General features: G+C 47.7%; 1 protein-coding gene across 1 annotated transcript in view; it reads right to left on the bottom strand.

The window, feature by feature from the left end:
* Nucleotides 1-15043, bottom strand: part of SLC6A11 (solute carrier family 6 member 11) — a 104443-nt gene that overhangs the window by 70609 nt on the left and 18791 nt on the right. Inside the window, exon 5 of the mRNA XM_036332184.1 lies at nt 6918-7050. Coding sequence (XP_036188077.1) covers nt 6918-7050 — 133 coding nt within the window. The remainder of the gene's footprint in view (nt 1-6917; nt 7051-15043) is intronic.

The raw sequence follows: 15043 nt of genomic DNA, 5'->3' as shown, positions 1-15043 counted from the left end.
TTCACAGATAGAGACTCCTCCTCAAGGCAGCCTTCTCTGACCCCTCTAAGGAGTTCCCCTGTCCTCATCCTTCTCTCTCACAGCCTCCCTGCTCCTGTCCACAGCATGTCTGTGACTTGTAAGTTCCCCATCTCCTCCACCAGGCCCTAGCTCCATAGTCTGTTTTACTCATCAGTGAAAAGAGCCCCAGCCTGGTGCCTGGCATATAGTAGGCACACAATAAACACTTACTGCATAAGTGAATGAATGAATGAGTGAATAAGCAACATCCATAGCAAACGAGCTTTTGGGTATAAAAACTGGGGGCTGAAAAGGCTAGAGTGAACTTTCAAAGATCCTTCAGAAAAGCTCTCCATTGCAAACCCCACTGTAGCTTGACAGTGTTTGAAACAGTCCATGCTTTGGTGTGGCGGGGAAGGAGGGAGACAGCAGTGTATATGTTAGTTTCTTGTTAAATGGCAAATAGTCTACAGGAATTAGTAATAGATTAATGAATGATAAGACAGTGCATATTTCAGGTTTTGTGGGTCACATTTCTCTGTCCCAACTACTCAAGTCTGCTGCTGTAGTAGCAAAAAAGCAGTCATAGACAATGTGTAAAGGAATGGATGTGGCTCTGTTCCAATAAAACTTTATTTATAAAACCAGACCATAGGCTGGATTTGGCCCTTCGGACCATAGTTTGCTTATCCATGGATTAGACAAAGGCCTAGCAAAGTTACAAGAGAAGGACACAGTAATGACCAGTTTTTCAGTCTTCAACAAATATGCATAGCAGATTCTAGGGATTTCACAAAATCGTAACATTGCTTTACATGCTGTTATATGCCTAAACAGAATAAAGAGAAGGACACCTTAAATTTACTTGTAATTATTGTTAGGATACAAAGCATTCCATTTGTATCTTTCTGCATGTCAGAAATATATTTTTACAAATGGGGAATTCTAAGAGCAATTTTTACTCCGGAGGTACTGGGCTCAGCATTTGTCAAACACGTGGCTGTGTGAGTGGATAGTTGGACAACAGAAATGGAGAGGACAATCCATTTTTTTAATAGGATGATTAAAGTAGACTTGCTTGTTCAATAATTGGATGAGATGTAAAGGAAGAAATGATTGGTTTCAGGCTTATAAGCTCAGGGAGAGAAGCTGGGGGCAGAGATGGGCAAGATGAATTTGATGAATAAAAAAAACAAGGACAGAGAGAGACAGTCTTTTCAACAAATGGTTATCCACATACAAAAAAATTAATCTAAACACAGACCTTACATCCTTCATAACATTTACTCAAAATAGATCACAGACTTAAATGTAAAAACGCAAATGTTTACAAGCAACTTTATTCATGATTGCCAAAACTTGGAAGTACTCAAGATGTCCATCAAGGTAATTCTATCCTATATAATAAAAGGCTAATATGCAAATCGACCGAACAGCGGAACAAAAGGTCGCTATGACGCACACTGACGACCAGGGGTTAGACGTTCAATGCAGGAGCTGCCACCTGGTGGTCAGTGTGCTCCCACAGGGGGGGCGCTGCCCAGCTAGAAGCTGGGCTCAAGGCTGGCAAGCATAGTGGCTGTGGCGAGAGCCTCTCCCGCCTCTGTGGCAGCACTAAAGATGTCCGACTGGGAAGCTGGCCTAAGCCGTCAGTCAGACATCACCTGAGGGCTCTCAAGAGTGGGAAAGGGCACAGGCCAGGCTGAGGGGACCCCCATCCCCCGCTCCCAAGTGCACTGGGTGTCTAGTGGATAAATAAACTGTGGTACGCCCAGACAATGGAATAGTATTCAGTGATAAAAAGAAATAAGCTATCAAGCCATGAAAACACATGGAGGAACCTTAAATGCATATTACTAAGTAAAGGAAACTAATCTGCAAAGGTTACATACCATATAATTCCAACTACATGATGTTCTAGAAAAGGCAAAACTATAGGGACAGTAAAAAGATGAGCAGTTACAAGGGGTTGGGGAAGGGAGAGAAGAACAGGCAGAACACAGCAGGCTTTTAGGGCAGTGAAACTATTCTGTATGGGGCTATAATGATAGATAGACGTCCTTGTACCTTTGTCCAGACCCACAGAATGTACCACACTAACAGTGAATCCTAATGCAAACCATGGCCTCTGGGTGCTTATGATGTGTCAGTACAGGTCCATCAGTTCTAACGAATGTACCACCCTGGTGAGAGATATTGATAATAGGGGAGGCTAAGCATGTGTGGGGCCAGGGGGCACATGGAAAGTCTCTGTACCTTCTGTTCAGTTTTGTTGTAACCCTAAATATGCCCTAACATGTCTTTAAAAACAAACAACCCAAGGACACAGGAAAATTACAAAGATGTCTTCATGTTCTCTCTGGTCACTTGATTTCAATTATTTGTTTTCCAATTAAAAATGAAACTGTTTGCCACCCAGAAGATGACAAGTTACAAACCACCTGAAAGTTTCCTCCTAAAGGGAGGAAGTATTTCAGAACCCTCAACTGTCCTCTCCAGTGTATCCCAGCACTTGCAGGGAACCCCAGACACAGGTGGAATTCATTCTACAAAGGTTTATTAAGCAGCAGCCATGGGGCACCTCACTACATACTGAAGCTGGCCCCTTGTTAGCATCTTGCCAACCCGGAGCAGCTTTTTCTGAGGGGAGCAGTTGTTCGCTCTGACTCGGAGGATCCTGAATGCCAGCCTCTATGACATCAGAAGATTATAAGTACTTGAGGAGAGCACAGGAGATGGAGCTAAAGGACACCTGCAGAGGGTGTCCCTGGAGGAAGTGCTAATGCCAGTGCCAGTGCAGCCTCTGGGCCAATGCATTGCCTGCTGGGCCCTGGAGAGCACTGCCAGGCCTTCACCTATGGCAGTGATGGCGAACCTTTTGAGCTCGGCGTGCCAGCATTTTGAAAAAGCCTAACTTAACTCTGGTGCCGTGTCACATATAGAAATTTTTTTATATTTGCAGCCATAGTAAAACAAAGATTTATATTTTTTATATTTGTTTTATATATTTAAATGCCATTTAACAAAGAAAAATCAACCAAAAAAATGAGTTCGCGTGTCACCTCTGACACGCATGTCATAGGTTCGTCATCACTGACCTATGGCCTTGTCACAGCCTCACCAGTGATCTACTTATGTATTTGTGACCCGAACCCAAATCCCCACTTAGACAACCACCTGCTCAAAGGCTGAGCCTGAAACATATGCCTCCTGGAGCCGGGGTCATGCTCATTGAATTGAATTGAAGTTATTACCTTGGAGAAAGCGGGAGCTTGGAATTATTTCTTGAATTTAAAATTTCAGAAATTTTTGCTGAGGTCTGAATACACGAAGTGGGCTGGAACTTAGTGGGAAGATAGGGTTCTTCTTCCTTGAACAGTTTTATGAAAGCAGCTCTGGCCAGGGTCCAGCAGGCGAGAAGCAGGGTGACCTCTGCCCACTCAGGAAGACTCAGATGACCCTATGTTTATTTTTAGATGTTTTTGTACAGAACCCCAAAAAACCTTTGGACGTTGGGCTCACATCCAAGGTGAGGTGAACACAATCAGTAACAAAAGCATCAGACCCTCTCTTGAAGAGCCCATGTGCCAATCCAGGGACCCCTAGTCTCTCAAAACTGTCAGGCTTGACCCATAGAACCTTGCCATTAATAAAGAGCTGGAGAGTTGGGCCACCAGGCTCTCCTCTCTGACCTGACACCTGACACCTGACACTTACTCTCTGTGTGGCCTCGGACAAGTCCCTTCCCCTCTCCAAGCCTGTTTCCTCATTCATCAAATAAGGGTAGGGATGGAACACATAGACTCAGAGGAATCTCACAGCAAACCACAGCTCATCCTGGGTGCTAACACTGGTCCTGGGCGTGGAGCAGGGGAAGAGCCCTTAAAACCCAGCCTTTAGGAAAATGCTTACTTAGCTCATCTGACTTCAGCATTTCCCTTAAAGGCATATTTAGATCCAGCTGCAACAAACAACCATGGAGTGCCTACTATGTACTAAGCTATTTCATTCATTGTCTCTTCAGAACCAGCCCATAAGAAAACTGTCATTGTCCCCATGTCACAGATGGCAGGCCTGAGGGTACACTCATCCACAGCATGGGCTATGTGATCACCAAGGCCGGGGGTTACTCCTAGCCCTCCGCTTCCTTCCTAAGGGTCCTTGAGCAAGTTACTTACACCCTCCAGGCTTTAGTTTTCTCATCTGTAAAATGGAGATAATGCTAGCCCCTGTCTTCTGGGCTTGTTTCCAGGTTTGAATGCAATGGGCATGTGAAGTGCTCAATAACCATGACCTATTACTACTTAGAAATATTATTACTGCTGCTATCACTACCATTTCTACTAGAGATGAGAAGAAATAGACTCAGTGAGGGTGTGTGACAGGACATCACTCAAAACACCACAACGTTCTAAATTTTAATTGAGTCCACGGACAGGCAAGGTGGGTCAGTGCTGAGATACGAACTTGCCATGTAACTCTGGCCAGGCTACTCAACCTCTCAGGCTTAGGGTCTCCACCTGCCTATAAAATAGAGGCAATATCTCCCCAGTTCATGTGATTCATGTGCTAATGTAGATGAAAAGCCCCTGGCAGGGTGTGGAGTGAGCAGAAGGCCATGAAGGAATGTTCCCTCCCTTCCCATATGCCGCTTCTGAAATCCCCAAGAATGTAGCCTGCCAGTCCTTCCTTGAAACTGTTCCTGTATCAGAATTCTCAGACAAAAAAAAAAAAAAATTCTCTAACACAGAGGCTCAATAGCCCAGCCAATGGCATGTGGCCCCACTATGGGACTGAGCTTTCTTCTAAGGTCTAAGTGGATCCAAATTTTGCCACGGCCCATGTCCTGGGAAGTTCAAGTCCACACATGCACATGGACAAAACACTCACCTGCATGTACAAAACCTCGTCCAAGCCCTCCCCACAACCAGGCACAATGCCCCCCAGCCAAGCCCCACTGGCCTCAGCATCAACTCCCGAGGATGTGTAATCACAGGAGAAGCAGTAATAATACCAGCCATTACATCTCCTCCCTTCTCCCATGGTTCACAGTGCACTTTCCCTGTTAGCCGAGTAGGCAGATGCTGTGTTTTATTCATCTTTAAATACCCATGGAATAATGCTGGGTACAGAGTAGATATTCGGAAACTATTTCTTGAATAAATAAATTTTAATTTTTTATAAACCACCATTACTCAGCCCTTACTATTAGTTACACACCCTGCTAAGCACTGGACGTGCATTCTTGCATTTCCTTCTGATAACCACCCCATAAAGCAAGCTCAGTTATCCATCCCTGTTTTGCAGAAGAGGATACCGAGGATCAGGAAGTTAAGTGATGTGCCCGAGGTCACGGCTAGTGAGCAACAGACCTGAGAAGTGAGTCCTGATTCCAGACCCTGGCTCTGAACCCCTCCAGTCATTCTCTTCCTCTTTAGCCAGAAGAGGCAGCAAGGAGGGGGACAGGAGCGATGAGTATGTAGTCTGAAGAGATCAAGAAAGCAATGCTTTTATATTTGAAAAACCAGAAAAATCCTATTCTCCTCAGGCCTCATTTTCCTGGCTCACAGCACAGGGATTGTTGATATCGCTTCTATGCTCTCCTAACTTCCCTCCTGTAGGTCCACCCATCTCCAACATTCCAGCACTTTCCTCTTGATCCCACCTACCATCGGGGGAGCTGAGGAGAACATCTTTTGTAAAAGGGCACAGAGTTGACAAGTTCTTGTCTTCTCAGAGGTTTTGTTTCCAGCTCTTGAACCAGACAGTAGCTTCTAATCAAGTTTATGAGCAACTGCCTACCCAGAAGCAGGCAGGCAAGGAGTGATGTGGTTGGTCAGGGTGACTCAGGTATAAGAAAAATTTCATTTTCCTCTTTTCCACAAGAAAAATGAGTGGCGCAAAGGAGGAAAATAATGGCATTGATGCTCAGTCACAGGATCGGGGGCAATAGAGAATGGTAGGGACTGTAGCCAACCACGTATCCTTAGGAGGTGGCTGCTGCTAGCTAGGCCACATTCTGCCACGTAGGTATGCAAGTTCAGTATTGCCAAATCTTTCAACATTCCACGGGATGCCAGAATTCTATTTCTTTTTCCCACATGAATTTTCCCAATTTCTAAATGTTAGAAATTAATTATTTCTCTTTAAAAAACAAAAAAGCAAAAGCAAAAGAACATCAGTGCCCTGGACTTCACTATGAGCTACACATTTGCAGCTTCTATTGATCCTTGCGGCACAGGCAGATATGCTCACCAGACGTCCCTGTGTTCCCCTACATTTCCCAGCCTCCCTGCAAGTAGGTGAGGCTGTGTCTCAGGTTATGGCCAGCAGCCATGACCGCAGGAGCCACACCCTGGCCAGTTAGGAGCCACTGTCTTCTCCCATTTCTCTTTACTGAGGAGCTGCAACCCTGGAAGCCACATGGTGTAAATGGCACAGCAAAGTAACGAGTTGGAAGTGTCTGCCCTTCCCTCCACAGACCCCAGGTAGGAGAGATCTCGGGTGGGTCAGTGGAGGCAGCCAGTATTACCTGCACTAGCACACATCTGAAGCACATGTCTAAATTACAAAAACTACCTAGTAGTAGTTTAGCACTTCCTGGTTTTCAAAGCACTTTAATGCCCCTTCCCATGTGCCCCTTTACTGACTCTCAACTCAATAAGAAGACAGGATAAGGCTTTTTTATTTCACAGATGAGTAAAATGAGGTTCAGAAGGTAGAAGTGAGTAGCCCTGAGCCGTGAGACAAATAAGTGGTGGGCTGGGATTCTAGCTCTGGGCTCCTGAGTGGACTCCCTGTCCAGTGCTCCTCCTACCTCCCAACTTAAGAGCTGGTCTTTGCAACGTGAACTCTCTGGCACTCTCTGGGCCACCTGTGAGCTGTCTGCGTTAGTTGCTTGAAGATGCGCCTCTTACCTTTCCTGTGGACTTGGTCCCCTTCCAGATACAGAAGTAGCAGATGGTCCAGGCTGCCAGGAGACACAAGGCCAGCTCCCAGCGGAGATTCCCAATGTGCTCAATCCCATCCGAGATGGCCAGGACCCGGCGCCTGCAGAAGAAAGGGTCATGGGTTACAGGGGCTGGAGAGGGCCCGCCCCAACCAAACCTTGAGCAAAGCTAGTGCCACAAAGGGGCAGGGACAGCCTCTCCTTCCTTCACCCACCATCCACCATTCACCCAGCATCCTCTGAGCCAAACCTGGGGCTGGGGATGGGGACCTCAGAGAGGATCAAGACCCAGTCCCCTGCCTTCATGGAGTCACTCCATGGGGGGAAAGAGGGCCCAGTTAGCAGACGGTTCACAGTGCAACATGGTAAGGATATGATGGGAGAAGTGCAAGGCCTTTGGTTAGACCAAGACGCCCCTAGCACACCTCAGGGTCCTGGGAGACCACAGGAGTGTCCATAAACACTCAGGTCCCTACCTCAGCGGAGATCACACACCCTGGCCAATGGCACCTGTGTCACTTCAGATAGAAGCTTCCAGAGCCAGGTGGTATGGTTCACCATGTCTCCTTTCCTCTGCTGTTGATCATGACAGAAGCAAGTGTCAAGATGGAGCCTCTAGAAGCCTGAGCTCCTGAGTGATATCATGAACCCTTCTGCCACCCTGTCTCAGAAGTGTTGTGTGAGCAAGAAATGAACCCCGTTGCTTTAAGCTACTGAGATCGTTGAGGTGTTTGTTACTGTGGCATAAACCAACCTATCCTGACTGTTAGAGGGGGCCAGGGAAAACTTCCTGGAAGAAGTGATATTTGAGGCCACTGTGATAGATGATGGAATTTAAGGGTAAAGATTGTTTTAGGTTGAGGGAATAGCATGCACAAAGGCCAGAAAATGAACCTGGGATATTTGGGGAATGCTGGAGCACAGTGATCAGCGATCAGAGGGGAAAGCAGGAAAGGTAAATAGAGGCATCATCAAGAGCCTTGAGTAACATGCCAAGGGGTAGGGGTGTCCCGAAGGGCCCAGGCCACAGGAGAGAAAGGACCCCTGGGTGCGCTGAGCCAATGCCTCCAGCTACACAGTCCCTCAGAACCCATCAATTGTTCAGAGTTGACACAGGACTGGCTCCCAGAGCCCATGCCTGGGGTTTGTGTTTCCTTAAAGTCAAACTTGCCACGCTCCATATTGTGCTGAACCATGGCACCAACACAAACCCCCTCCAAACTTGCTCCACGAACCCCATCCCGGCTGCCAAACCACCCCCACCAGACCACGCCAGTCGCCTCAGCGCTCTGGGAATGTCCTTTGAGAAAGCAGCTCCCATCCCACCAAGCATGAAAGCCTCCCTCAGTGTCTGTCTCCCTGGGAATCCGCTCCGGGCCTGATTCTGCATTAATTACTCAATGACACCAATTAGCACTGGTCTGCAGGCTCCTTCCAGCCCCAACCCCCACAGGAGAAATCAGGCAGTCCCCCAAATAAAATCAGGCTGTGTGCAGCCATGGATTTAACTCAAAAGGAAACCAGCTCTCAACCTATAACCAGAAGTGGGACCATCACATAAATATGTATTTATTGAGCAACTACTTGAGCCAGGCATTATATTAATAACTAGAAGCCCAGCGCACAAAATCGCGCAGCCCCGCCCACCCGTGCGAGCAGCCCCGCCCACCTGCGCTGGTCTTTGGTCATTACAGTGTTAAGGCCACAGGCCTTTCAAAATATAGATAAGGTACTGAGGGTAAAATGGTACACATGGCATGGCTCTTGTCCTTGACTATGAAAAATTAGACACAAAAGAAGTCCAAGTTATTTGAGAAAGAACAGCGACGGCCACATAGTTTTAGCAACGATTATTTTATTTGCATCTTATGTCTTAGCAGCTTCTGGCTTTAATTCATTTGAAAACTACAAGCCTTATTAAACGAAACCCTACAGAGTATCTATTGTTTTAAAAGAGCAGTGGGCCCCAGAGCATAATCCTTGTGGGGTACTTGCCAAAAGACAAACATCCCTGCGCTCCATCCCAGATCCACTAAGTCCGAATATTTGTGGAATGGTCCCCGGGAAGCTGCATTTTGCCACGTTTCCCCAAGGATTACTGGCAAGGAAGGAAGACCCACCAACTCCACCTGAATAATTTTCAATCATTCATTCATTCATTCATTCATTCATTCATTTATTTAGGAAAGTGGGGCTTTGGGGAGGCAGTCAGGGATGCTGTGAGAAGCTTCTTTCTCCCCAGAGATGCCCTGATGTAGCCCCACTCCCAACATTCTTCAGGAACTTCAGGGGGCTCACTGACCCCCTTGTTTCCAGATTAAGAGCCTTGAAGACAACATATACCCACCATCTTGCAAACTAACCCCCAAAGTGCCCTGATAACCCATCAGCCGGTGAATGAGAAGGGACAACCCAGAGCAGGACAGAAAGTGCGTCACTGCCCATGGAAAGACCGGGGTGTGCTCCGTCCCACTCCACTCCAGCCTCTGAATTTTTCATTAAAAAACAAAAACAAAACACTTACACAAGGTCTCAGCTAGCAGAGACGCATGCACACACATGCCTTCTTATTGGGGTAGCTGTTTTCTGAACCGGGAAACTGAACGCTGGAAATGACAGAGACAGAGGGAGCAAGAAGGAGCAGGCCAGCCAGGAGTGGGCTGGCGCGGGTCCCCTCTCTTCCACACTTTGGACGCTGTGAACTTTTGAGTCATGCAGCCTGCTTTGGCGCCCTCTCGCTTAATTGAACAATCTCATTCCCAGAATGGGAAGCAGATTACTAAAAGCTATGCGGGATGAATTGCTCTTTTGTTTCACCAGACACTATTTGAAAACATCCTCAAACCATTTTCTTTAGGAGTTACCAGCGCTGACTCTAACTAGCCATGGACCTTGGGTTTCTAAAGAAAGCGGGCTCGGGGGCCAGGTTCTCAGCCTGCAGGGCTGTGGGGTTGTTTTGAAACCCACAAGGGCAGCCTTTGAGAGCATGGGGGCTGGGCACTCAGCTCTGGGGACTTGGAGAAGGCACAGCTCTTCCTGGGAAAGAGCTTTCTTAATGACCCGGCCCCATGAAGTACTGGGACAGAAGAAAGGTCTGAATAAGGAAGAGTTTGCTGCCAACACCCTGGCAAAGAAAGGACTCAGGACCAGACCTCCCAATACTGGCCAGGGAGCGGGAAATGCTGAAGACTAGATGGGGCCCTTTGGAGGGATTCATTTACTCGAACGAGTAATATTGCGCACCTACTATGAGCCAGGCACGCAGATTCTTCAAGAAGCACCTTTTCAGGCCATAAGAGTAAAATATTTCTGGAGATTTCCACCCAGAGACTGAAATCTCAGTACAATGCCCATGCTTCTCCAGCCATTGGCATGTACAGAGATGGGCTGCAAGTCCAGCTCTGCTCCTTCCCAGCTGTGTGACTGTGTGTAGGGGACATCACCTCTCTGAGTTTCAGCTTCATCTGTAAAATGGGAGCGATGCTATCTCCCCCTTCTCCAGGTTTTCAAGCATGGACTCTTCTAACCCTCTCAACAATCCCTGAGGTAGGTACAATTATTTTCATCATTTCAAAGATGGAAAACTGAGATTCAGAGAGATTAATAACTTGCTCAAAGTCATACCACCACAAGCAAGTGTAAGAGCTGTAAAGTGAACCCAGGGATCCTGACTCCAGAGCCCACACTTTCAGCTACAATGTTACCCCCCTAGATTCTCCTATTAGTTAAACCACAGCTTTCCTCTCTTCTTTATAAATTAGAGCTACCTATTGCATGCCCCAAGGCTACCTAATGTGTCTTTGTGTGTTCGGTAATAGCAGTATACAGTATCTGTCCTTTACCCATTGATTAATCTATACAAGTAATACGTACTAAAGTGTCTTCCGTGTGCCAGCTACCATGCTATGCCCAGGGGTCCCTAAAGAACGGGTGGTCTAACGAGGAAGGCAGATAAATAAACAGAGCAGGGCGTGGAGGGTTATGACAGAGAAAAGCTGGGGACCCCCACTGGGACCTGGCCAACATCAGGATGTAAAGGTGGAGCTGGGTCCTGCCTGCAGAGTAGTTAGTTTGGTTTGCAAGGGAGAGTTAGCAAAGAAGAAAGGGGACATCTGGGGGCAGAAAGGCCACCTAGAGCAAAAGGCTCGGTGAGGACAGGGCAGGACACGGCATGTAGGGTCAGTGCAGCAGAAGCCAGGGTGAATGATGGGGGTGAGGACACGGCTGGAGTGGCGAGCAAGGGTTGGACTACGAGCCTTCCTGAGGGGGATGGAAGCATGGAAGAATCTTAAACGGGGGTGAGACCCAATCAGATTCATGTTTCTGAAAACTCTCTGGCTGCAGTAGGAAGAATGAATGGTAAGGGTGAAACGGAACAGGGTGTCTAGTGCAGAGAACTTTGCCTGAATTTGGACAATAAATAGGGAGGGTCTGGACTAAGGTAGGGGAACTGGTGGGTTTGAGCAGCAGAGGTACAGGGGGCAGGTAGTAGGGAAGGGGAGGTCTAGGCTGACACCCAGGTTTGTCCCTGGGTGGATGGCAGCTCATTAGTTGAGCAGGAGTGAACTGTCCAGTGAGGGAGAGAAGATAAAGCATCAATCTTTTAGACAAGCGGATTTTGAGATGCTTGTGGGACACCCAGAGAGCTGAAATGCCCCACGGCAGCTGGGTCTCTGGATGCAAAGCTCAGAAAAGAGATGCAGGGGGAGATCATGGTGTCTAGGGAGAGTCTGAGGCTGCCTGAGGAGTGCTGAGAAGGGGAGGGGAGGGAAAAGGTCTATAGCAGAGCCCTGGAACCCTGACATCTAGAGAGTGGAGAGTGGCAGGGAGCAACCAGAGAGGGTGGGATAGCCTAACCAGGGGGAGGGGAAGGACGTTCCAGCAGGGGAAGCGGCCCATTCGCCAAGTGCTGCAGAGCAGCCAGGTGAGAGGGAGAGTGGGACCAGGCCAGGTAGGTGAGGCAAGGAGAGCTGCTCACCTGGTGGGCTGGACCTCAGATGGCAGGATAAGGAGGAGATGGGAGGTGAGAGCCTGGTGAGGTGGCTCTCTTGAGAAGTTAGGCTCTGACAGGTCAGAGATGTTGGTACCTAAAGGGGCCACAGGGCACAAGAGCTGTCTTACACCTGTTTTGTTTTCAGGTTGGTGAGACTGAGATAGTTAATGGGAAAGAGCCAAGAGGGAGGGCGAAGTTTTAATTACAGGAGGGAGTTGGGGATAAGAGAAGAGAGAAGGGGGTAGAAGTCCCAGAGAGGAGGCAGGGAAATAATCCAGAGGTGCAGATGTTATTTCTACAGAAACTGTAGGGAAGGAGTTGGGGAAACAAAGAGATGAGTTTAAAAGCAAACTGTCCATAGTAAGAGACACTCGGAGGAAGGAACAAGGAGCTGGCAGTGGAGGGGACAGTGGCAGGTGCCACCTGAGAGCCCTCACCTCGCGCAGCATTCAGTTCTCAATGTGAAACCATGACTATCCTCATTTTACAGGTGGGGAAACTGAAGGCCAGGTAGGTAAAGCAACTTGCCCAGATTGGGGCTTGAACCCAGGTTCTTCTGAGGCCCACACACCAGCTGCCTCACAGAAACTGGCCCCTGAGGCATCTCTTATTCCTTGGGTATCACCCTCACTTCCATCTCTGTCTCTCCCATACACAGAAAAGCTGAGTGTGGAGGGAAGGAGACAGCCTCATACCTCGAGTTCCCTTCCAGACACACCAGCTTCCAGAGCCAGGGGTGGTCTGACTGGAGGAAGCAGAGATGGAGCAGTCCCTCCTCCGAAGGCCACCGCAGAGAGCCTGGGAGAGGCTCTGTGGGAACGGCTCCCAGCACAGCCTGGGGAGGCCTCATCTTCATGTCCTGCACGGAGCCGGCAAACACATCACCTTTCTTAAACCTGCCACAGAGGAAAGTGCTGCCAGGGACGCAGAGACCGCCCCAAAAGCTGGCACTGAGGAGCTGGGCTATAAATAGCCTTGCTGGGTTGTCCTTTCTGGTCTCCCAAAGCAACAAACAAACAAAAAAAGGCCCATCACCAAAACAAATGTGCCTTCCCTTCCCCTCCAGAATCCCTCCGCCTTTGGGGTTCTGCTCACTTCCCTGGGAGCAAAGAAGTGCAGCCCCCAATTCATCCATAATGGGCCAGCTCCAGCAAAACCCACAGCTGAGGCCCTAAACGCCAGCAGGACCCTCTAGGGAAGAAATGGAGGCTTCTGCATCATGCATTCATCAGCAGGTAGTTACAGGGTGCTAACTCCATGCTGAGTGTCCTAAGGACTAGAGTTATAGCGATGAGTAAAGCAGCCTCGTTCTGCCCTCAGGGCGTCTGCCACCCAGGATATAAAGAGAACACCATGGACAGTGACAGTTGACATTTCCTTCATGCTTACTCCTGATGTGAGTGCAATTGCTATTCCATTTCACGATGGGAAAAGTCTGGCTTAGGGAAGTCATATACCCAGGAAGGCAGAGGCAGAACCTTAAGCCACATCTGTTCAGCTTCAGAGGCAGAGCTTGGGCCCACTGTCTCATCTTCGGGAAGAAGAAACAGAAACATGTGTAGACAAAAAGGGGCCACATGCTAACCTGACCAACTTAGCGAACCTTCGTGTAAGCCTTGCAAACTCAGAGACCTAAAGTAACCACAAGAATGGCCTGAAACTAAACCTTTTTAAATTAAAAAGCAGTCTATAGTGGGTAGTCATGTCCTAGGCTGGTATCCTCCCTGACAAGATCAACTTTGATCTTAACTGAGCCTATTGTCTTTTTCATCTATGAAATGTCAGGGTAACTTGTAATTTCCCCTTTTCCAGACTCCTCAGGGCACAACCAATGCATCAGGGCACAAGGGCAAGGACCGCAAATTCCCTCATTATTATTGTTATGGTGTTAATTGTTGACTGTTAACTATCCTGTACCTACCTATGTAAAAGAAGCATGTGTCTATCATTTTACTTTTTGCCCAATTCCAGAGGTTCCCCCTCACTCCGCTTTGCTTTCTCCCACCTCCCTAATCTATCACCAATGGATTTCATGTAACCCACTTATATCTCCTCCTTGGATGGTAATTTATAAAAATAGGTGAAAAACTGTCATTCCCCGGAGCATTATCTCAATACTGATTGAGATTCTGCTTCCTGGCAATTGTTGACAGTCTGGCTCAAATAAACTCACAAAAATTCTTTATAGGTTTGAATATTTCTTACACTATCACTCAGAGGACAAAATTAGGGACCTACGTTGGTCTGAGGTTCCAGAGCTAAGGCTCCAATTTCTTCCATCACTGTAGAAATCCTCCTCCTAGGCCACACAGAAGCCCCCACCAGTCTCCAAACACACCCTGCACTTCTCCCCTTTCCAGAATTCACTCCCACTGTTCCCTCTGCCAGGAATGGCCTTCTGGGTTCTCCCAAGCTTTCAAAATTCTATCTGTCCTTCAAGCGCCAGCTCAAATAATACAAAGCCTCACAAAGGTTTCCTGGGCCCCACCCGGTACCCTTAGGACTAGTCCCTCCGCCCATCTAAAGGTCCAGTGAGCATCCACTGTGTACCAGGCACTAACTAGGTCAAGGGTCAGCAATTTTTTCCTGTAAAGGGCCAGAGAGTAAATACTTTAGGCTTTGCAAGGCCTATGGTCTCTGTCCCAGCTATCCACTGTATCCTTGCATTGTGAAAGCCTCCATAGACAATTTGTAAATGAATGAATGTGGCGGTCTTCCAATAAATCTTTATTTACGGAAAGAGGCAGCAGATGGGATTTGGCTGGTTGTCTACTGACCCCTGCCCTACTCTAATGCTTCCCAAAGAACACTAATCCTTCAAGACACCCTGCGTTCCCAGGTCACACTGGGACCTCATTCGAGAAAATGCTGTACACTGTAGTCCTCCTTAGAGAGTCTCAATGCTCATTGGAACATTAAAGTCTCTGAGAAGTCCTGAATTAAAGACACCTCTAAAGCTTTGTGTCACCCAATGTTTCCTCAATTTATTAAGAAGCATTTCCCACTAAACCACAATGAGATATTGCTTCACACCACTAGGATGGCTATAAAAAAAAAAAGACAGACAATAACAAGTGTCTTCAAGGATGTGGAGAAATAGA

The sequence above is a fragment of the Myotis myotis genome, unplaced genomic scaffold, assembly GCF_014108235.1.
Source record: "Myotis myotis isolate mMyoMyo1 unplaced genomic scaffold, mMyoMyo1.p scaffold_m19_p_13, whole genome shotgun sequence".
NCBI lineage: Eukaryota > Metazoa > Chordata > Mammalia > Chiroptera > Vespertilionidae > Myotis > Myotis myotis.
Note: the sequence above shows the minus strand (reverse complement) of the source record. Positions and strands in the feature narration are given on the sequence as shown.